We start from the raw sequence: 21,452 nt of genomic DNA on the forward strand, positions 1-21,452 counted from the left end.
TCACAAAAAAAAGTCATTGGTTCCTTTAGCTAAATCATAGTCTGTAGTTATTTTCTTAGAGCAATTCTACTTAGAGCAAAGTAGATCCTTAGACTAAAGGTTAGCATGAGTGATTTAGCAGTATCATTGTTTACCTGTAAATCTTTATTGAGTAAAATTATTAAGTTTTAGTTTAATGCATTCTTATACACTGACCATTTTTGTCTTAATAATTTCTACCATAATGGATGTCCTTTTTCTCTGTTTCAAAAACTTGAATTTAACCTTCCAAATTTTATAATAGTTTCATTAATGCTTTAAAAATGCAAATATTAAGTCCTCCACAGTGCTTTTTACTTAAATTTGTTGAACCTAAATTGGTATGTCTGCAAGCAAAGATAAATGTTCCAGGTAATGGGTTGGCCAAAAAGATTGTTAGGAAAAAACCTGAACCTTTTGGCCAACCCTATACTTTTAGGGGATGTTGAGATTATTTTAATCATCTAACCTTTATTTAACATTTATCTTCATTTTTTTATGTCCTAGGTTGCTTGATTTTTTTTTTTCTTTCCCCTCCTCCATCCTTTTCTGAAGTTGTGTTCTTGTCTCAGGTGGGGCAGAGTTTAGCATGGCATCAATTTCCTTGCCTCTGAGCTCTTGATTTGCCCATGAAATGAAAACTTGTGCTTCATAAGATCGTCTTTTAAATTCTTTACTCTGCACGTATTATTTTAATTATACCTCTCAAGCCATTTTGTGGTTCTGTAATAAATTCTCACCTCTTGCATATAGAGAGTTCAGAAGTGATACAAATTGATCTAAATTTTTCTTTTAAATTGTGTTTCAGACCTGTGTGTTACTTTTTAATCATAGCCCCAGAATTGATAATTCAGAGTTACAGACACTGGCTGATGGGCTTTGTTCCATACTCACACTGTCACATCCCATGTATAAGCTATGTTTTTAGACCTTTCTCATGTCCTTTTTCTGGAAATGTACATGATGGTTATTGCAGTATTCCTATGATAACTTAGAATTCTTTTTTTCTTAGAAAAGTCACAGTAGCATTGTTAAAAATCTAAATGGCCCTTTTCTCATATCCCCATTGGTTGTTTTTATCTTTAACAAGTTAAAATAGGAATACTACCGTTTAACTATTATCACTGTAATCATCTATTTGATGTAAATTGGTTTTTCTACAATTTGGGTAAATTACTTGTTTTTTGAGAAATAACTAGCCTTAAAATAATGGGAAGATATACCTTCCCCTTTAAACATTTTTTGTTATAAATTGGTAATTTTGGACCACTATCTTTTGTGTCCATGAAGTGAAGTAAAGTCGCTCAGTTGTGTCCAACTCTTTGCGACCCCATGGACTGTAGCCTACCAGGCTCCTCCGTCCATGGGATTTTCCAGGCAAGAGTACTGGAGTGGGTTGCCATTTCCTTCTTCAGAGGATCTTCCCCACCCAGAGCTTGAACCCGGGTCTCCCACATTATAGGCAGACACTTTACTGTCTGAGCCACCAGGGAAGTCCCTTTTGTGTCCATATTCTTGAGCAAATATAATTGTTTCATAATAAAATCTTTCTTCATATCATAACTAAAGCAACCAGTGGTGTCAGAAACATAGTATATTGCTGTGCTCATGGATTATGAAAAGAATTTATCTGTTGTTCAAAGTTCTCATGATTAGGATAGTCTTTTACCCAAATAAAATCTACAAAAGCAATCCTATGTTTACTTACCTGACCTAAGATAAAACATTTGCTCCAAAAAAGAAGAATAGGATTTCTTTTTTAAAGGAAAAGGTTGTCAGGAGGAAGATTTTTATGGAGGGAGACATGGATTCAGGAAATACAGCCTAGGAAAGGATGTGAAGGGAATTTCCAAGGTTAGCCCAGGACATCTGCTGTGTATCAGGCCCCACGGGCCACAGAGGTCAGTAGGAGGACTGCATCACTCCAAGGAGAGCTGGAATTTAAAAAGTCATGATTTTGGAAACACGGAATATCTTTGTGATTTGAGAAACACTGAATTCTTTAACCAAGGATTGTAATAGTCATCTGTCGAAGAGCTAGAGTCTGTAGAAATGGGGATGGGGTAGTTTGGGTGAAGTAGTGGGTGGGAAGAAGGTGGAGTTTATTTGTGAAAACCCACAAACTATGAGCCATAACTCTGAGACAGTTGTGGATTGGCAAACTGGAGTAGGGATGTGGCTTGGCACTGCCTTGGTTATCTAGGTGAGGGAAAGAGGATTGAAATAGGAGGAGAGCAGGCTTCCTACGTAGGTGTAGGTGTAGACTCTTCTCTCTTTGCCTGAGGCATAGAGATATCATCAACTGCACTTTCTATACACTAAACTTATAAGTAGATTTTTTTTTTTTTTTTGTCTTAGAGAATAACCAAGGGCATTGTATTTCCTGTTGGTGATCAAGTGCAGGTTTTTCCTCTCAAAGGCTGTGACTTCATTTCTAAAGGTTAAATTGAATGGTTCTTGCAGCATAATTTCAGCCAGTTAAATTTGGGAAACTGAAAGTCATTTCAGTAAAAGAATTATCTTTGAGCCTATATAGAATGTTCGTTTGATTGGGAATTGGGTATTATTTTATGAACGTTAAGTCAGATCACAGAATGATTTTATTTCAAGGTAGAGAAGAAATGTCAATAGACGTATGTACTTAGTAGTATTCTTTTCATTGCTTGAATAGAACATTTCCTCTGTATAGCCAGTTGAGGATGGCATCATGCTTACTCTTAGCCATTGCCTGAGAACTGATACTTTCTTATGGTGCTTTTGGGAAACGTAAGTTTTTTTCTATGCTCTTCTAACCTTTTGCTTTCTCATTCAAACTATTTTCAGTTTAAATTTTTTAAAGTACTTGAAAGCATTGAATAGCTAAAGTGGTTTACCTAAAATATAATTACTGAGTACTGAATTTTGAACTTTTTATTCACTGTGAAAAGGTTATAAACTAGTTGATTAAGAAAATTTTCTTGAGTTAAAAATGAAAATCTTGCATAGTCTACCTACCCAAGACATTTTTTTCTTGTTTATTTTTTATTGTTGTTGTTTTATTTTTATTTGAGCATAGTAATTTTACAATGTCATGTTAGTTTCTGCTGTATAGAAAGGTGAATCAGTTATATGTATATATATGTCCCCTCATTTTTAGATTTCCTTCCCATTTAAGTCACCACAGAACATTAAGTAGAGTTCCCTGTGGGTTTTTTTTTTTTAATTTAGGTGTAAACGGACTTTTGATAAACATGTATACATGTAACCATCACCACAGTCAAGATAAAAGGCTTTCATCATTTCCCACCGCCCCCACACACAATTCTTCCATCCTCTTTGGAATCAGTCCTTAGCCCTTCCTCTGGTCCATGGCCACCACTGATCTGTAATGTATCTTTACAATTTAACCTTTGCAAGAATGTCATAGAAATGGAATCATGTATTTGAGATCCATCCATGTTGTTACCTCCTTTTTATTGCAGAGTAGTAGTCTATTGTGTGAGTGGACCACAATTTGCTTATCCAGTCCCCTGTTGAGGGAGATTTTGGCTAGAGGTGATGACAGATGAAGTTCTGACCATATTCTATGAGTCCTCTAATCTCTTTCTGGAACAGGATTTGACTTTCTTTTAATTGAGCTGCTATTATTGTTGTAATGCTGCTTTGCGTGTTTTCTTCCTAAACACGATTGTGTCTTTTCTTAGCATTTGCCAAGTCCCGCTTTCTTTTCTCAGTGTTGTACTTCATGGAACAGAAAGAGATGGTGGCAAGACCAACCCAATAAAAATATCCAGACACCTGTTTTTTTCAGGGCTGTAGAGGGCAGACATATTCTCAGTGTTTCACATCTGGTGGTAGAAAAAATTTCCCCTCCATGTTGGGGATACAAAGAAAAGAAAGAAAGTTTAGCCACTCAGTCGTATCCGACTCTTTGCAACCCCAATGACTGTAGCCTAGCAGGCTCCTCTGTCCATGGGATTTTCCAGGCAAGAGTACTGGAGTGGGTTGCCATTTCCTTCTCCAGAGGATCTTTCTGACCCAGGGATTGAACCCGGGTCTCCCATGTTGTAGGCAGACGCTTTACCGTCTGAGCCACCAGGGAAGTCCTTGGGGATACAAAGGAGGTCTCCTTCTTCCAGCGTGGGAAGTGCACCCCACAGTCTCCTTCTGCCGTTTGGTCTCTGATTTTTAGGCTGCCCTCCCTTATTATTTGGTGAAGAAGCAGAAGCAAGGAAGAAAACCGAAGGTCATGTTCTCTGAGTGTGCTACAGATTAGAATGCAGCCTCTCAAGTTTAGGGCCTTCTTCCAATGTAGTGCTCCTGCAAATGTCCTCTTGATTCATTCCTCCCAGGAATGGAGCCCAGAGCCTGAAACATGCTTTCTCCTACGTTCCAACACTTTGAAGGCCGGAGTGAGGCACTGTGCCAGCTAACTAAACACTGTGAGAAACTGTAAACCACAGGCAACACTTAATGAGAGATTATTGATGGCCCAGCTGCAACACCTTTTTTATTGTTTTTGGTAGTGTATGCGGTTTCTTGGATTTTTTCCCAGCCAGAGTGGTTTTGTTTCTAGGGTTCTCTCCTGTGTTGACTTCATCGCTGGTAAACTTGACCTCACTGCTGTTTACACTCTTCACCAGCCCCCTTTACAGACGCTTCACCATGGAGCATGGCAGATCAGCCAGGGAAGGGGATCTTTGTGGTCATGTTGGAGCTGGGGGCATTCCCAGGTGTCCCCTCCCAGGGCTCCACTGATGTCAGGAGATTGTCTCGCTAGACAGCTGGTTCCTTGCAGGGAATCATAAATTTCTTCTGTGAATTGAAAGATCACATGGGGCCCTGGAGCCTCTGGGTTGGGAAGGAGGGAGTGTGGAGTGATGGAGGTCCTTTTTGCCTTTCTGGTCAGGAATGTGGTTATGCTCTGCCTACTGTGTGATTGCAGAGGTGATTATTCTGGGCTGGAGTGCCCTGACCACAGAGATAGCTACGATGAGAAGTTAGCACAGTACAGCTTAAAATGAGGGTGTGTGTTCACTTCAGTAACCTTAGAACTGACTTCCATGTTCTCTTTTTTCTCTCTGTCTGTCCACTTGTACACACATACTTTGCTGCTTCAATATTTAGGTTAGTTGGACCCAAACTGCTTTGTGATCCTGAGTCCTTTAGCCTCAGATCAGCCCTGCAGCGACAGGATTGTCAGCTCTTTTAGGCGGGGAAACCCTTCTGGTTTGCTGGAGTGGGCAGTTCAGGACGCAGTTGTACCTGCAGGAGGCTTCATCATGTTTGAGTTCTGTTTCCCAAGTGCTTGTGGAGTTGAATACCCCCATGGTACCATTAAAAGCTCTGCATGTATTTGTTTTTAGTTCTTTTTCCTATGATGTTAATCAAAGAGTGATTGTGATGATGAGAACTAATTAGTGAGTTTCATTATTAACAGTTCCCATCTGAGACTTGCACATGATAATCCTGAGTGGTTAATTGTTAACTAATAGGTTTCCTTATTCCCACTTCCCTGTGCTGTAATGGCTGCCTCTCCAGTCCCAACGATGTTACGCCTTGTTGTTCAGTCACTCAGTCACTTCCGACGCTTTGTGACCCCATGGACTGTAGCCCCCCAGACTCCTCTGTCCGTGGAATCCTCCAGGCAAGAATACTGGAGTGGGTTGTCCTTCTCTAGGGGGTCTCCCTACCCCAGGGATCAAACTTATGTCTCCTGCATTGGCAGACGGATTCTTTACCACTGAGCCACCAGGGAAGCCCATGTTAAAGCCTACTCTGTGGCTATTTTCCGTGGAAAATCATAGATTTCACTTTGCTGGCAACTAGTGTAAACTGACAACCCAAATCCGTGTTCCAGAATTTAGAGAGATTGATTTGTGTTTAGTTCTGCTCTTGGAGGAGGCTGGGGACCTACCTGTGTGAGTAGTGTTCTTGTGGCTCTCTGCCCTGTGACTGCTGTGTAAGGGTTCTCCTTTCCTTGTTCTCTTCCCCACCCTGTCCCCCTCCACAACTTACCCAGTCTCCCAAGCTTGGTAATTCATTATACTCAATTATTTCAAACATGTGTTTGCTTACACAGCAAAGTACTTTGTTAGAAGTAAGTTACAGTCTCACTGATGAAGGGGATCTTTTATAGGCATTGACACATGCACCCACATTTATAAGAGGTTTAGACTGACCATCAGAAGTGAGGGCAGAGTAGGAGTGTGTGCTTAAGGTGTTTTTATAACCTTTCCCACTCCCTGAGGATCATCCTGCCTTTCTTCAGGTCCTTCAAAACCTCACTCCTATAAATTTGAGGTATAGATATTAACATCCTTTGAAATGAAGCCACCCCAGGCACATTTGTTGCATCATTACTTTCTCAATTTCAAGGTGCATTGAGGAAGCAGAAACATTCCTTAAAGAGATGCCATCCACAATAGCAGGTTAAATGTAGCTAATGCAACCTTAAATTAGCTTTTCTAGGAAGACAGAAAAATACTTAATATTTGGTTTGTTTTGGCGCACAGGTAATGTGAAAACTACCAGTGCAACAAAAAAGACTTACCTGGTCAGAATTACAGTTGCTTCTTGATTATTTACACTGGTGGAGGGGAATACTAGTACAGAAAACTATAACTAATATAGCCACATGCATTCTCAAAGCCTTGAGACTGTGTAACTCAACTGTGATAGCTGCAGCGAATAGATTCCCAGACCTCATGAAAACCAGCCTGAGGATGGTTTACTCCACAGAAGGCTGGAGGATGAGGGTCTTTGTAACAGTATTTCTAAACAGAAATATTGATATTTAATAGTCTTACCTGTGCCTTAAGTTTCCATGTTGTTATTTCTTTAAATTTGAGGCCATTAATCTTTATTTTTAAAAATATGTTTGGAGTTATAAGGAAATCTGTCATTTCACCAAGTCTTAGAAGGTCCTGCTTTGAATTATTGGAAGAGAATTTTGAATGTCATGTTAATGACATCCTTTCAACTTTATCATTTGGCTGCCCTTGAGATCCACTTGCCATCTTCAACTCTTCATTAGGGCCTAAACTGGGCTCTTACTGTACTGGTTCTTGTAATCATGTTTTCTCTTATTTACCTATTGCTGAAACCTTTAGAAATGAGTGTTGGAGCCTAGCACAGTGCTGTACTTTCACAGGCTCTTAGGAAGGCAATCGTTTAGCCGTAACGTTTAGTCCATTTTCTAGTAAGATAAGCAAAAATCCTAAAATTAAAAAAAAAAAATTCCATCGCTAAATTCACAGAGAATGACTTATAACTATATCACTTGAGGGAACCTGTCAGTCCGTCTTTCCAGTCTTTTCATTTGAGCCACTGAAACAAACGCTAAAGGTTTCGAGAATTTTTGTATTGAAAAGGAATTTGCCAAGCAAAGGAAGAACTTGAGATGACGAGGAAAGACAGATAGCATTGTCTGCTGTGATGTGAGTTTTGAAAAAGCTGATGACATCTTTTGGTGATTGCATTCAATTTAATTGGCTTTATAAGAATTTTTTATTTCAAAAACTCTACCACCTTGGGCAAGATTTCCATTTTTTCCTTTAATGGATGGTCCATGGGCATATCACCTGCTCAAGAGAACAGGAGATTCACATTTTGTCTCACAGTTTTACCTCTGGAAAGAGACATGGCCAATTCTCGTGTGCTTTTAAAATTTGCTTTCATGGCTTCGGTTGTCACAGCTGGCTTTTACTTCTCATCGTCATAATCGGTGGCATGTCACATTCCCTTTGCTCTCTTCCCATGTATTTCTGGAATAGGATTAAATTGTAGGTTGAGATTTAGGAGGAGTGAAGAACATCCATTGTTTTATTTTTATCGGTCCATCTGTCTTTATCTGTCTTACATGGCTAACAATAGGGCCCCTTCATGTCTCTCTGATTCTCTGTCTGAGTAAGTATCCCTTGATAAACTAGGTAATCATTTAGCAAAATAGAAGGTTGCTGCCATTTACTTTTTTAGTATTAACATTAGAGGTGTACATGTGTGTATGTGTGGTTTTATGCCCATAAGCATCTTTCTCTCAGATAAATACATCTAAGAGACAGTGATGAGCAAGCATCTATTTTTGAAAAATATAGATTACTGTGGTCTCGAGGGAAAGGCCTTCTCTTCAGAGACCTTAAGTTGCCTCATGATTGGCGATAATCAATTTGATAATTGTTGTTGACTTATTGGCTCAGCCCAGGAATAACATTGCAGATTTAGACTAGCATGTACAAGGGTTTTAATCAGGTGGTGCCTTCCTTCCTGTGGAGCATTTGTCTTGCTTGGCTGTTCTGGACCTCAGCCAAGCGCCAGAAAAGCATCTTCCCACTGTATATGGATAGAAGAGTGTGTGATTGTTTAAGTGTTCACTGGGGGAGTTTCCAACCCACTAAAGCTCATTGTTACCTTATCTTTTACCAATGCGCCCTTAGAAAAACACTGAGAATGGATGACTGTCTCTCCTTTTCTCCGAGAATCTGTTTAAAGAGAAGGATGACTCTCATTACTATAGATATTGCTTTCATCCCAGCCTACCTCACGGCTTCTGAATGAGAGGAGCCCCTTTGGCTGCTGTGAAGACTCTCAAATACTTGATGGCTTGTTAAATTTTCATTATCTAATGTGCATTAATTTAGGTACAATAGCTCTGTTGCTAGGAGCAGAGTTAGGAAGGAGAGCTTGGCGAGTGCAGACGGCTTCTGTCGTCTGAGTTGGGCGAGTGTGCAAAGCTCGCTGTCCTCTGAGGGAGCTTGGGGCTCTGCTGGCCGTGCTGCAAACCTCTGAAATTCATCCAGTGACTATTCCCCCAGCACATGCCACGTGATACCCGATGCTTGCTTACTCTGTCATCTGTTTAATTAGCTGGAGAGACTGAAAGGATTTGATGGCTCTCAGCTCCTCCAAAGCTGAGAGCTCTGAGGTTCAGAAGGTCCATGAGTTGGTACTCTTGAGGGTAGATGCTTGCACTTTGGGTTGATGCATGGGAAAAGTTTTTTTTTAATCCCTATAAAGTTTCACATGCTTTTATCATTTCTGTAGTTATTGGTGCTGACATGATGTGGTGTTTTCTGGTCCCCGTGGATCACATCCTGCTATTGCAGGTTTCCTGGGCTGGGAACAGGAACTGCATACCCCGATCTCTCCTCATCCCTGGAAAGACAGAGAGCAGGGCTTGAAGTATTGGCTCCTCCCCACTGACACACACCGCCCCCCCCCCCCCCCCCCCCAAGGCTACACTCTCCTCCTTGTTAGGAAAACACAGCCTGTTAAAGACTGACAATGAACTGTTTTGGGTTTCCTGGAAAAGGGATTTAGGGGCTGTGTCAGGAACCTGGATGTTATTTTTTTTTTTTTTTTAATTGAAAATAAAAGATTAGATTAAGCTTTGAAGATGGTAGGTCTTTTCCTTTAATTTTCTATAGGAGGGAAAAGAGCCCTTTTTCCTGTCCTGGATGAGTGAAATTTTCATTTCAAGCCACCATCCTAATTTCTTTAAATTTATTTATTTATTTATTTGTGGCTGCACTGGGTCTTTGTTGCTGTGAGAGGACTTTCTCTAGTTGCAGTGAGCACGGGCTACTCTTTGCGGCAGTGTGCGGCCTTCTCATTGTGGTGGCTTCTCTAATTGCAGAGCACAGGCTCTAGGTACACGGGCTTAGTAGTTGCAGCACTTAGGCTCAGTAGTTGTGGCTCTTGAGCTTAGTTACTCTGCAGCACGTGGAATCTCCTGGACCAGGGATGGAACTCCTGTCCCCTGCATTGTCAGACAGATTCTTATCCACTGCGCCACCAGGGAAGTCTCTTATATAGCTGAATGCTTTAGTAATGGAACAGAGGAGAGAAGAGAGTCATTGAGAATGCTCTAGAAGCTTTTGGTTAACTCTGTTTCTCCGTGAATGTCACATGGGTTTCCTGTTTTTGTCATAGTTTCAGAAATGTCTGATATTCTAAGGTTATTTGCCCAGCTTCCTGTGATCTGCCAGACTTTTTGCCCCAGACCAGAGAGAAAGAGACATTTACCTTGATTCCATTGTTTTTCTGATGGTTCTTCTTTTCTCCCCCAGGACACCCAAAAAGCAAAGCAGTTTCTGCCCTTCCTTCAGCGGGCAGGTCGTTCTGAAGCTGTGGTGGAGTATGTGTTCAGTGGTTCTCGTCTCAAGCTGTATTTGCCAAAGGAAACTTGCCTTATCACCTTCTTGCTTGCGGGTAAGTCTCCTGTGTTATGTGATGTTCTGGATATTCTTCCTGGAGCTCAGGAGTCATCCCTGGAGGTCACATGCCCTCCTTCCCACTGGGTTTTCCACAGGACTTGGAGCCCATGTGGGTGCTTCAATCTCTGATGGAGACATGAACACAGAGCTCCTAGTCTGATCCTGCTGTTACTGCAGACCCAGCACTGGTTCCATCCTGCTTCTCATTCCTGCCAACCGCAGGATATGGGCACATAGGACAGCGTATGAGACACATACATACTCACACCCTGAGTGAAGGGAATTCCAGACCTAAGACAGTGTTCATCATGGAGTGAGTGTTCATGGCTAGCGTCTGCCATTTGGGCTAGACCGCCCTGCTGTGTTTGTGAACCATTTTTAAAGTCTTTATTGAATTTGTTACGTTATTAGTTCGATTTTACCTTCTGTTGTTTTGTTTGTTTGGCCAAGAGGCACAATGTGGGATCTTAGCTCTCTGACCAGGGATTGAACCTGCAGCCCCTGCATTGGAAGGCAGTCTTGACCACTGGACTGTCAGGAAAGTCCCAAGCCTTCCTCCTTTTCTTTGCTGACCAAATGTCTATCTTTCTTACCTTATCTTTTCCAATAATATTTCACAAGCCAGCAAGTCTATGTGTGAACCATGCTCTATGAGCAGTATACATGTATGCATTCAAGGAGCAGATGGCTTCATTATTTCCCTGCTGGCAGGCAAGAAAATTATTTCCATCAGTACTTTGCAGAGGCTGTGGTCTTTGAGGGAGAGGGTCACCCCACACCTGTGCACACAAACTTTCGCTCACTGCCAAAGGACGTATCCCGTTGTGTTTACCTGCTGCGCGCTGCCTTCTCTGGGGCTGTCCTGTTGCCTCAGCCCTACTTCTCTTGAATTCCTGAGTAGAATTTGCCACAGTGGGGGAGAACTGAGGGCCCCCTTTGCCTTCTCTGCCACATTGCCTCAGCCTCCCTTTTGTTGAAGGCACTGATAGTGTCTTCCCGAATAAGGGTCTCCTGCAGACCCCAGCTAAATGGATCGTTAGGTGTGATCATTGACTCCCTAAGCACGTGGCCATGAAGCCCACAGTTGCTGCTTGGCCCTCATGGCTCCTTGAGTCTCCTGCAACATTAGTGATCACTGCCTGGCTCTACAGGCCTTCTGAAGGGGCCAGTGGATATATGATATACAGCTCAGGGGCAGCTCTAGAGAAGGAAGGCTGCAACAAAGCCACACCTCTCTGGAGGCCTATGCTCTCGTGTCTGCACATGTGTGCTGTAAGTGAATGGAGGGGCAGGACGGCAGTGTGTGCGAGCCCTTTCATGGAGCCGTTCATGTCCTTTTTATTAAGGTTCTCGTAGTGGAGGAGTTTCTTAGCAGTGAATTCTTGTTGTTACAGGGTTTGAGGTATGATATTCAACTCATTCTTTGCTCACTGCCTGCAAAACAAAAGCATCATTTTGGCAGCGTTGAGCTTGATCCCAGAGGTGTGAAAGAGAAACGGCATTATTCGTTCCCGGAAACTTGGCCACAGATCTATAGGGGAAAGAAAACATTGAGGTTCTGGCTTCCCAACATAAAACCACCTGAATGGAGCCTGCCCAGGGCTTTAGACCTGTCTTGGCTGGAATATTCCTGCAGAACCTTTTGGTCGTACCTTGCTCAGACACAGGCAGCCTGATCACTTGGCCTTGGTGTCCGCTGGTTCTCCTGTGTTTTTGGCATTCTTCTAAGCTTAGCAATTCTAAAGGCATTGCTTGAGTTACCTTACATAGCGAAAGATAGATTACAGAAGCTAATACCTGATAAAAATATAAGCTTTTACATTTTTCTCCTGCCATCCTCTATGCAGTTGTGTTATGCATCTTCTGATTTCTTTAGAATCCTGGCAGGGATACAGAACATTGAAGAGTCGTGAGAGAGAGAGGAGGCAGGGAGGCCTCAGTTTGAACCATGGCTCTGCTGTTTATGAGCAGGGGACTTCAGCGAGGTTTGTTGTTGTTTTTCTTACTCTCGTCAAGCCTTGGTTTACACATTGGCTAACTGGAGAGCATTTCTTGCCTTTTAGGATGTTTGCGAGGGTTTAATGAGATGCATAAATGTTCAGAGCAGGCCTGCCATAAAGTAGATCATCAATAAATGTTTCCTTCCTGCCCTTTTCACAAAGACTTAGTGACTTCATAACCAGAGCTTTCCTTAGCTCCGTGTGGAATGGCACAGTTGTGCACTGTGTGTATCTAGGAGATTCTGCTACCACATTAATTGAAGTAAATCAAGAGAAGGAGCTGCCCCAGCTGCCTCCTGACTTAGCAGAACACTCACTGAAGGAAGAGCTACTGGCTTTCCTCTTTGAGTTTGGAGCAAGGAACTCTGCATCCTGGTAAGACACAGGCCTAGGTCTTGAGATGCTCTAGAGGAGAGACAGGCACGTGAACAAACTGTAGTTTTGGGTGGTAGGCAAGAAAATAGAATTACTTACAAGACACAGAAGTAGCTAGCACAGAGGAGGGAGTGGTTGGTTGGGTGGAGGTCAGGGATTGTGTATCTGGGCTGTGTTTGAAAGGAAATATGAGTTTGCAATGTTGTAAGGACAGGATGAGAGGGGAGGAGAAGGAATATTCTAAGTAGAGGTACCAGCAGGTACAAAGATATAGAGGTACAGTATATTCTGATGTGTCCAGGGAACCATGAATCCTTTGGTACAGTGAAGAGTGGGGTGAGGCTGGAAATACAGAAGGAAGCTAGTCTTCCATGGAACATGCTGTAAGGTATGAGGAGCATGCAATGCTCACACTTGGTATTAAGACAGTTTATCTTGGTAGATATGTTAGAATACATGAGGCTGGAGGCTGGGAGAGTGGTTAAGAAGCAAGAGGGACAGAGGCCCAAAATCTGGTGATAGAGAAGAGGAAAGGTTAGAAGAGTTTTTAACAGGATGACTTCCTGTTCCGGGGGTCAAGGATGGGGGGTGACATTGAATATAGGAGAGAAAGTAAACTGGCCCAGGGCTTGAGTTTTTGGGCAGAGTTTGATGTCCACCAGCAAGGGCAACACTAATAGGTTCTTGGAACAGATAGTCGGTGGCCAGAGGATTAGATGGAGAATCCTGAGAGAGCAGTCTTCTGGAAGCCAAGTGTTGAGTTTCACCTTAAAAGATCGAGTAGGTAAAAACTGTGGAATGATTTATACTACTGATCGATTACTAAGTCACAGATTTTTCTTCCTTTAATCAGGGTTGATTCAGCTAACAGATTACAGACTGTTGGGGAGTAAATGTGGGTAAGAAGAAACAGAATTTAAAATAGACGGCTCTTCATAACAGTCTAACAGAAGGGAAAAAGGAATGCAGAAAATTGAGTGCTAAAGGGTCAAGGGAACATTCTAAGGATGTCAGCATCTTGAGTACCTTTATAAAAACTATAATTGTTAGGATCAGAGCAGAACATGACATGAATACTTAGAAAAGCTATTCAGTATACCTATTGTCTTCATAGTGCCAATTATAGAATGTAAAACTTAACGAAGTCTTCTTGGCTAGTGAGGACATGAAAGAGATGAAGTGAGATGATACCAGGACCTTGAGAAGCACTGGTCCGAATTCTCACGAGCAGGAACTCAGAGGGGATGCAAGTCAGTCATCAGTCGGGCAGTGACCTAGTGGAAACAGATTGAATGAGAGGGAGAACAGGGCTGGAGATCCTAGAGAGAAGGGCCCCTCGGTTGTCTGAGACCAACCCTAAAGCTGAATGTGAGTGTAAACAGACATGATACAGCTTCCAGCTGCTCGCCTGGACAGTGGTCCACATGACACAACTTGGTGACTTTCCGTGGAATGTGCCCTGCACCTGGTTAAAATGGAGTCTGCTGGAAATGACGTCATCGTTGTGATTCTCAAGGGAAAGTCGAGAGAACTGTTCAGCAGTCCCATATGTGCTGGTCTCATCACTCCCAGCCTCTTGGAGAGCCCTCTGGACTTCGAGGTGGGGTGGACACTTTCCACTTTCATGTGGCCTTTTTGGGGCAGACGGCCCCACAGCTTGATGGGGAGTGGCATTTGGCCCGAGCCAGCTGGCCTCTGTCACGGTTCCTGCACCCCTGTATGTGGAATGATTGCCTGGTCAGATGGGATAGCAGGTGGGGCTAGGCAGAGTCAGCTGTAGCTAACAGGTCAGCGCCTCCTGAGAGCGTTTGCCCTTCAGTCCTCCCAGCACCTGGCTCAGGTTTGGCCGCGGAGCAGGTGACCTGACCCCCTCAGAACTGACAGTGCTCAAGGTCCCCCACCTACTGTGGAGGCCGCCTCCTAGGAGCACTTATTTCAGTCTTCCAGGCAGTCACGGGCAGTCCTTGTCCTGAGTTAACAAGACCAACATTCCCTGGGCATTGAAAGCATTCCTTCTCTTCATCTAGCAGCATTTAGTGAGCTCCATACACTATCTCAGGGCTTCCCTGATAGCTCAGTTGGTAAAGAATCCGCCTGCAATGCAGGAGACCCCGGTTTGATTCCTGGGTGGGGAAGATCTGCGTGAGAAGGGATAGGCTACCAACTCCAGTACTCTTGGGCTTCCCTGTGGCCCAGCTGGTAAAGAATCTGCCTGCAATGCGGAAGGCCTGGGTTCAATTCTTGGGTTGGGCAGATCCCCTGAAGAAGGGAAAGGCTACTCCCTCCAGTATTCTGGCCTGGAGAATTTCATGGACTGTGTAGTCCATGGGGTCTCAAAGAGTCAGACACAACTGAGCGATTTTCACTTCACTTCACTTCATACACTATCTTCTCTTAGAAGAAAAGCAGTCTGGCGGTGGTGGGTTAGTCACTCAGTCGTGTCAACTCTTGCAGCCCCATGAACTATAGCGCACCAGGTTCATCTGTCCATGGGATTTCCCAGGCAATGAATACTGGAGCAGGTTGCCTTTTCCTTCTCCAGATCTTCCCAACCCAGGGATTGAGCCACCAGGGAAACAAGTTTACTTTGTCTTTATTTTTAGTTCATTTTCACTTGTCCTGTGTGTCGCCTTTACTTAGTACCTTGTCTAAAGGTACACTGAGGCACATATTTGCAGATTGCATGGCCCATGTTTCACATTTTTATTTCAGAGCAACAGTGGGCTCTGGGGTGTCTTATTGCTGCGACCTTTGTATGACATTGCCTTATTTTGCATTACTTTCTTAGCTCTGGGCTGTCTGGGTCATGCTGAGGGCACAATTCAGGAAGTTGTCCTGTTGGCTAAGCATAGCAGGTATCAAAGTGTCATTAAATCAAATGTCTGAATGAGAAGAAAGTAATAATTTGAAATTTCAGTGCAAAATATTCTAAGAAGTCTTAATATCATCAGATAGTTGGACTCTTGTAACTCAGCAGTCCCCAGCCTTTTGGGCATCAGGGACCAGATTTGTGGAAGACACTTTTTCCATGGAAAGAGGGGAGAGGAGGTGGTTTTGACATGATTAAGGCATATTACATTTATTGTGCATTTTCTTCCTATGACTGCTACATCAGCTCCACCTCAGATCATGAGGCATTAGATCCTGGAGGTTGGGGACCCCTGTATTTAACTCACGGATCCCACCTCATTTACATTTCCACAGTCTTAATGGTAGGGCAGCAGCGTGTCCAAGGAATTGTGGACCAGGACAGGTTTGGCTGTGTGGTGGGCAGTGAATGGCGGTCCCCTGGTGTGGAACTCACAGTACAAACCGTCTAGGATGCAGCAGGCCACCTGGCAGGGTGTTCCCACGTGGATCACAGCAGGCGACTCATAATTAACCAGTTACCTAGTCATATGAAACAAGACTAGGAAATGAGACTTTTCTTTGCCTGCCCTCTGGCATTTTTCAATTTTTTATTTTCTCTTTGATTACAAGTGTCCTCTTGAAACTGCCTCCCTTGTCATAAGGCAAGGAGGAGAGCTTCTAGAAGTCTGGGGTTTGATAAATGATGGTATGTGTGCCCGATGAGCTGAAGGTTGGCTGTATGTCCTTCCACCTTGAATGCCTTTGAACAAAGTACCACATTTCCGTCCCTCTGTAACGTCTCTTCTCCAGTCAATCCTAATAGGACTATCAACTGCCTGTTTCAGCAGAGCCAGAACTTTAATGAGAGAGGAGAGGGAAGGTGAACAGGAATATCATCCTCATCTCCTGGCCCCAGGAATGGTGGATCCCCATTGATTACCAGTGCCTAACCAAATTACACAATTAACGCCAGTGTATGTTTAAGTGAGAAATCCCATTCTGCTATCACAGAGGTGCTAATGAATCAGGCTGTTATTGTAGTTGTGTTTGCTAGGCTTCTATCCTTAATTAAGCAATTACAGGGTCTGCTGATACTTATGAATTCTTTTCAGATACTTTAATTGAATTGCAACTTAATGGATATTTGTAAAGTGGGGTAGTCTTTCTCTTGGGACTTGCCCATTTGGTTCTGTCTCCTCCGCCTACTTGTTTCCAGTTGGGTCCCATTACAGGAAATGGGCAGCTGGGCATGAGACTTTTCGAGGGCTGTTCTAGTTCCTCACTTTTAAAGATATTATTGTGAATTATATGAGTTACGTTGGTATCAGAAGGTCTTCAAGGGTCACTTGTAGTAATTAGCACAATAAACAGGTTTGGGGAGACTTTCTTTATGAGGCCAAGATTTTTATTACAAGCCCACTAAAAGAAAGGCATTCTCTGATAGGTTGTGGCTGATGATGAAATTAATGAGATAATTTCTGCCTTCTTGAATGCCTTGTAGTCTTACAGTTGAGATAGCCATGTGAAAAACTGCAACAGGGAAAAACAAAATAGAGTTGTGAAGAGTATAGGTGGCATGAAAGTGCAGAGGAAAGAACAATTAATTGAGGAATGGGAAAAACTTCCCAAGGGAGATGGCATTTGAGTGTCCAAGAGGATCTAGGACTTTGTTGTTGTTGTTGTTGTTGTTTTTTTTTTACCTTTTTGGTCAGCTGTGTGCGATTCATTTAGGCAAAACAGCTTTGCCTATATTAGTTCTCAGGAAGAGTCACCTAAAGAAATGAATGGATTCATCCATCATTTTTCCCTCTACTTTTGTCTGGGTGTATAAATCTCCTTCTTGGCCTTAGAGCGTTCAGAGCTCTGCCCTCAGCTCCCCATCTCGGCAGTCAAACCATCACCCATGATCATGTGGATGGAAGTGCAAGCTTACGATTACCGCCTGATTATCTTCCATCTTTAGATTGTGAATCATTCCCAGAATGAGCCTCCTCATGCTTGTGGGTCATTCAGTCACATGGCTATTTAATAATTTTTTTATGTCTACTGGGAACTTTGCTAGGAATATTGAAACATGTAAGATAAGGGTCCAGCCTTCTAGCCAAGTATTTGTATCTACCAAGGTACAAGATGCATATACATGAAGAGAAATGTATTTGTAAGAAGTCTAAGGGGAGGAGGAGCAACCCTTAGCCCTTTTATAAAATTATTGTTCTTCTGTGATTGTGTCAAAAAGATTAAGACAGTCCTGATTCATAGCCCAGAAATACGGGATCCGGGAAGGCAGCGAGCTGAGAGCTGGCTCAGCCATGTTAGTGTGGGCCTGGAGTCTGATGTTCTGTCTGAGGACCACAATTTTAGGGTGGTCATCAGCAAACTGAAAAGGGTCAGAAGAGAGTGACCTAGGAAGTAATACCTTGGGAGGCCAGTGCCTGAGGACTGGTAGAGGCATCAAAGGAGATATTCTCAACACAGTAGAGTGTCTCTGGGTAAAATAGGCAAGGATTCAATTATTTTTTAAGTAATCATTTCAAGTTTTTTTTTTTAAATTGAGACATAGTAATAAATAAGGGGGCTTCCCAGGTGGCACAATGGTAAAGAATCTGCCTACCAGTGCAGGATATGCAAGAGACACGGGTTTGATCCCTTAGTGGAAAAAATCGCCTGGAGGAGGGCATGGCAACCCTCTCCAGTATTCTTGCCTGGAGGATTCCTTGGACAGAGGAGCCTGGTGGGCTCCAATCCGTGGGGTCTCAGAGACAGGCACAACTGAGCATACAGCACAGTAATAAATAAAGACATCAATAAAAATAACATTTGTTCGGCATGGTTTAATGGCAGCCACAGACCTTGGAGCTAGAACACTTAAAGATGCATTCTTGCTCTCCTGCTTCCTAGTTAATTATTTCCATCAGACCAGCCTGCTTGTATTGGTGTGATGCTGGGACCTAGAGATGCAGGGAGCAGCAGGGCACGTGTGGCAGCTCCCAGCCAGTCAGGCCAGAGACTCCAGCCGCTGAAGGAGAGAGGGTCCTAGGGGTGGCCCAGCCTTCTGTGGAGTCAGTCTGAGGGATGCTGCAGCCTCCCATTTAGGATGTTCTGCCCTCACCGTCAGTTGGGTTTCCATTTCCAAGGAAAGAGAGATGCGGATTTTTATCTGTTTATCCTGGATAAGCCCGTTGATTGCCTCTGGGTGGGTAGGTCAAAGGTAAGTGAAAAGAACCCTTACTTCCTCAGTAACCCTTAGTTCTGCCTTTTAATGTCACCTTTTCCTCTTGCTGCCTTGGGGTCTCAATGTCTATGAGACAAGGGAAGAATGTCCTGCAGAGGTATCAGGCTATCCCTGCAGAGCTAATGAGAGCCAGTAGAGTGGAACAAAAGGGTCAGACCTGTGAGTTTTCCCGCAAGGAAACTCCATTTTTTCCATTCCTTCTCCTCGCCTCCTACTGGAAGGTTCTTTCTGAGTCTGTTAAAGCTTTTTTCGGCTGTCTTCCACCTGGTGGGCACGGTGGGGAGGGAATGGGAAGCTCACAGAACTCTAGTGGCTGTTCTTTGCTGGATTCTGTCCAACAGCAGCTCCTGTCTCTGGTTGTGCCCAGATGCCTTGGTTCTAATCCCGTTCTTGTGGTGTCCCCAGAGAAATAAATCTCAGTGTGAATATTTCACGGCCATCTTCCCAGCCTGCTGGCATTTCCCACCAGCCCTGTAGTAGTGGTGGTGGCCAGCAGCAGTGCCCAGGACTGGACTGCCCACCACTCTCCCCGCCCTGAGAGGGAGGGGTCTCTATCTGGCCAGCCTAAGAGTAGGAAATGACAGGACCTTGGATGCAGGAGAGGGAGTGTAAATGGTGTGGTAATTTGAAATTAAAGGGAAATGCTTAGAAATCTGGTAATGGGCAGCCCTGGGGTGAACAGTGCTCACTGTGCCTGTAAGACTTAATCTTGGTTGCTATGGGAACCACCTCTCACATCCCCCTTTCAAATGGAGATATGACTGGATTTCTAAAAAGCAGAGAAGTTCTTCCTCATGGAAAAGTGTCCTTGCCCCCAAGCCCCAGGTCTCTGCACACCTTGGGTTCCTTCCAGAAAGTTCTCCTGAGGCTTCCCCACACTAATGGGCTGGATTCGCCAGACCTGGCTCTTTATGTAACAGCACTGATGGGGGCGTTAGAACCCGTGGTGTCCAATGGGGGCAGCCAGCCTATGCACACTCTTCTGGTGCCCCGGGAGGGGTGCCATGGGTTTCCACTTGATGGACGGGATAGGACCACTGGCCGCATCGTAAGGGGCTGTGAGGAACCCGGGCAGCTGGGCCTGGTCTCGGTGCCATGGGGTCGGTCCCCGAACCTGGTGTAGGGCTGCCAGACGCAGGCCTTGTAGGAGCAAGAACAGTCCACCGAAGTTCCTTTCATGTTCAGAAGACATCTGAGATTCAACTGCATTCTCAGTCGTGGTTTTTCATCATTAGCTCTTTTCCCTATTTATTTAAACAACCCACTTAATCCAGGCCTGGTAAGTTTTCAGGTTCTTTTAAACCGTCCTTTGCCTATGATAAAAATGGATGAGATCTACATCTGTCTTCAGTGACCTTTGGTTTCTAGACCTACAGCTCCCTACAAAGTTGACTTCTGGGCTTCTAAGTGGGCTTCGTGGAAACTTTCTAAGTTTCTCAGATTCCCTGAAGTTTTTCCTTATTATACTCACACTTTACAGTAGTGGTCCTGAGTAAACCCTAGTAACTCCCATGCTTACCTTCACTGTATGTAGGAAGATATTTAAATGGACTGGTTCGTCTACGGCGGGTGGAGAAGTTCCCATTTCACTGCCCTGGTGTGCCTGCTTTTCCTGAGCTTGTACATCTGCTAGTGATTTTTCTAGGGTTAATTTGGGTGTTTTTATTTTTAAATTGGAACATGGTGTCTGTCTCTTCTCTGTGTGTGTTTTGGATGCGGCCCCTGTGCTAGGCATGCGGTTATTAACTCCACTGATACACCAGTTCGCTCATTAGCATTTGCATTTTAAATTACAAGCTAGAGCAGACGACATTTATGCTATATTTGTACCTCTGCCTTCTTCATGAATGATGTCGTATGTGCAGAGACTGCAGAAATAACTCCTCTGGGGCCCTGAGGTATTTTAGTCTCTTCTTCAACAAACTATTTCTTCTTTACTCTTGATTCTCATTGTTTGATAGCAAATTGTTAAGTTCTTTTCCGAGTTTAGCCTTATTCGTGAGTGCTGCTGATTACGATGTGCTGATGATAGTCTCACCCTTCATATCAAAATAGACCTGCTCTGTGGAGTGGCCTCTTTCCTCTCACGTGATGGTCCTGGAGAGCAGGCTGCTTTGACTAGAGAGGAGAGAGTTTTTTCCCCACGGTTGGGTGGGTGGGGAGACGTGTTAACAGATATTTGTTCTCGCTCGTATTCAGGCTCACACCCCTCTTTTCTATCATTGATTAGTCAGAGGTTATTTTTTTAACACCTGTTACTGCTTGGCGCTGCAAGGAGAAAGAGAGTAGGGTGAGAATACATGCCTTCAAGGAGTTTCTTTTTGCCAAGAAAGATTGATACTGCACTACAGAGCAGCATGTACTTAGATGCCAGGAGTTATGTTCCCTTCAGGGAACGGTTTCTCTTAGCAGATGGAAATGTTAGCACCTAGATCACAAGATCTGAGTCAGAAGTGCCCAGATGTGGATCGGGGACCTGGGAGGGGAGCGTCCGAGGCCCAGCTCTGCCCCAGCCAAGCCTTGGCTGGTTTCTGACGGCAGACTGCGGGCAGGAAGCAAAGCACTGGTAGATAGCTACGCACTCATGTCCTCCTGCTTCCCCTTTGTGATGACGAGCTTCAGTTCTCTGAAGGTCTGTCACAGGTACCCTTCCTCTTGATGAATTCTGCTTTTAAAACACATCATGAAAAATCCAGGGAAGTCGCACTGGAAATAGTAAGCGTGCATTCTAGGTAATACATACAGAGGTAGGTAATGGTTCTTTAGCAATTTTATCTTTACCAT

The 21,452-nt window shown here is 43.7% G+C and overlaps 1 protein-coding gene across 1 annotated transcript in view; it reads left to right on the plus strand.

The window, feature by feature from the left end:
• SND1 (staphylococcal nuclease and tudor domain containing 1) overlaps positions 1–21,452 on the plus strand; it is a 414,314-nt gene that overhangs the window by 251,037 nt on the left and 141,825 nt on the right. The window contains exon 15 of the mRNA XM_065939612.1: positions 10,065–10,206. Within this exon, the coding sequence (XP_065795684.1) occupies positions 10,065–10,206 (142 nt within the window). The remainder of the gene's footprint in view (positions 1–10,064; positions 10,207–21,452) is intronic.

The sequence above is a fragment of the Muntiacus reevesi genome, chromosome 6 (genome assembly GCF_963930625.1).
Source record: "Muntiacus reevesi chromosome 6, mMunRee1.1, whole genome shotgun sequence".
In the NCBI taxonomy this organism is placed as follows: domain Eukaryota; kingdom Metazoa; phylum Chordata; class Mammalia; order Artiodactyla; family Cervidae; genus Muntiacus; species Muntiacus reevesi.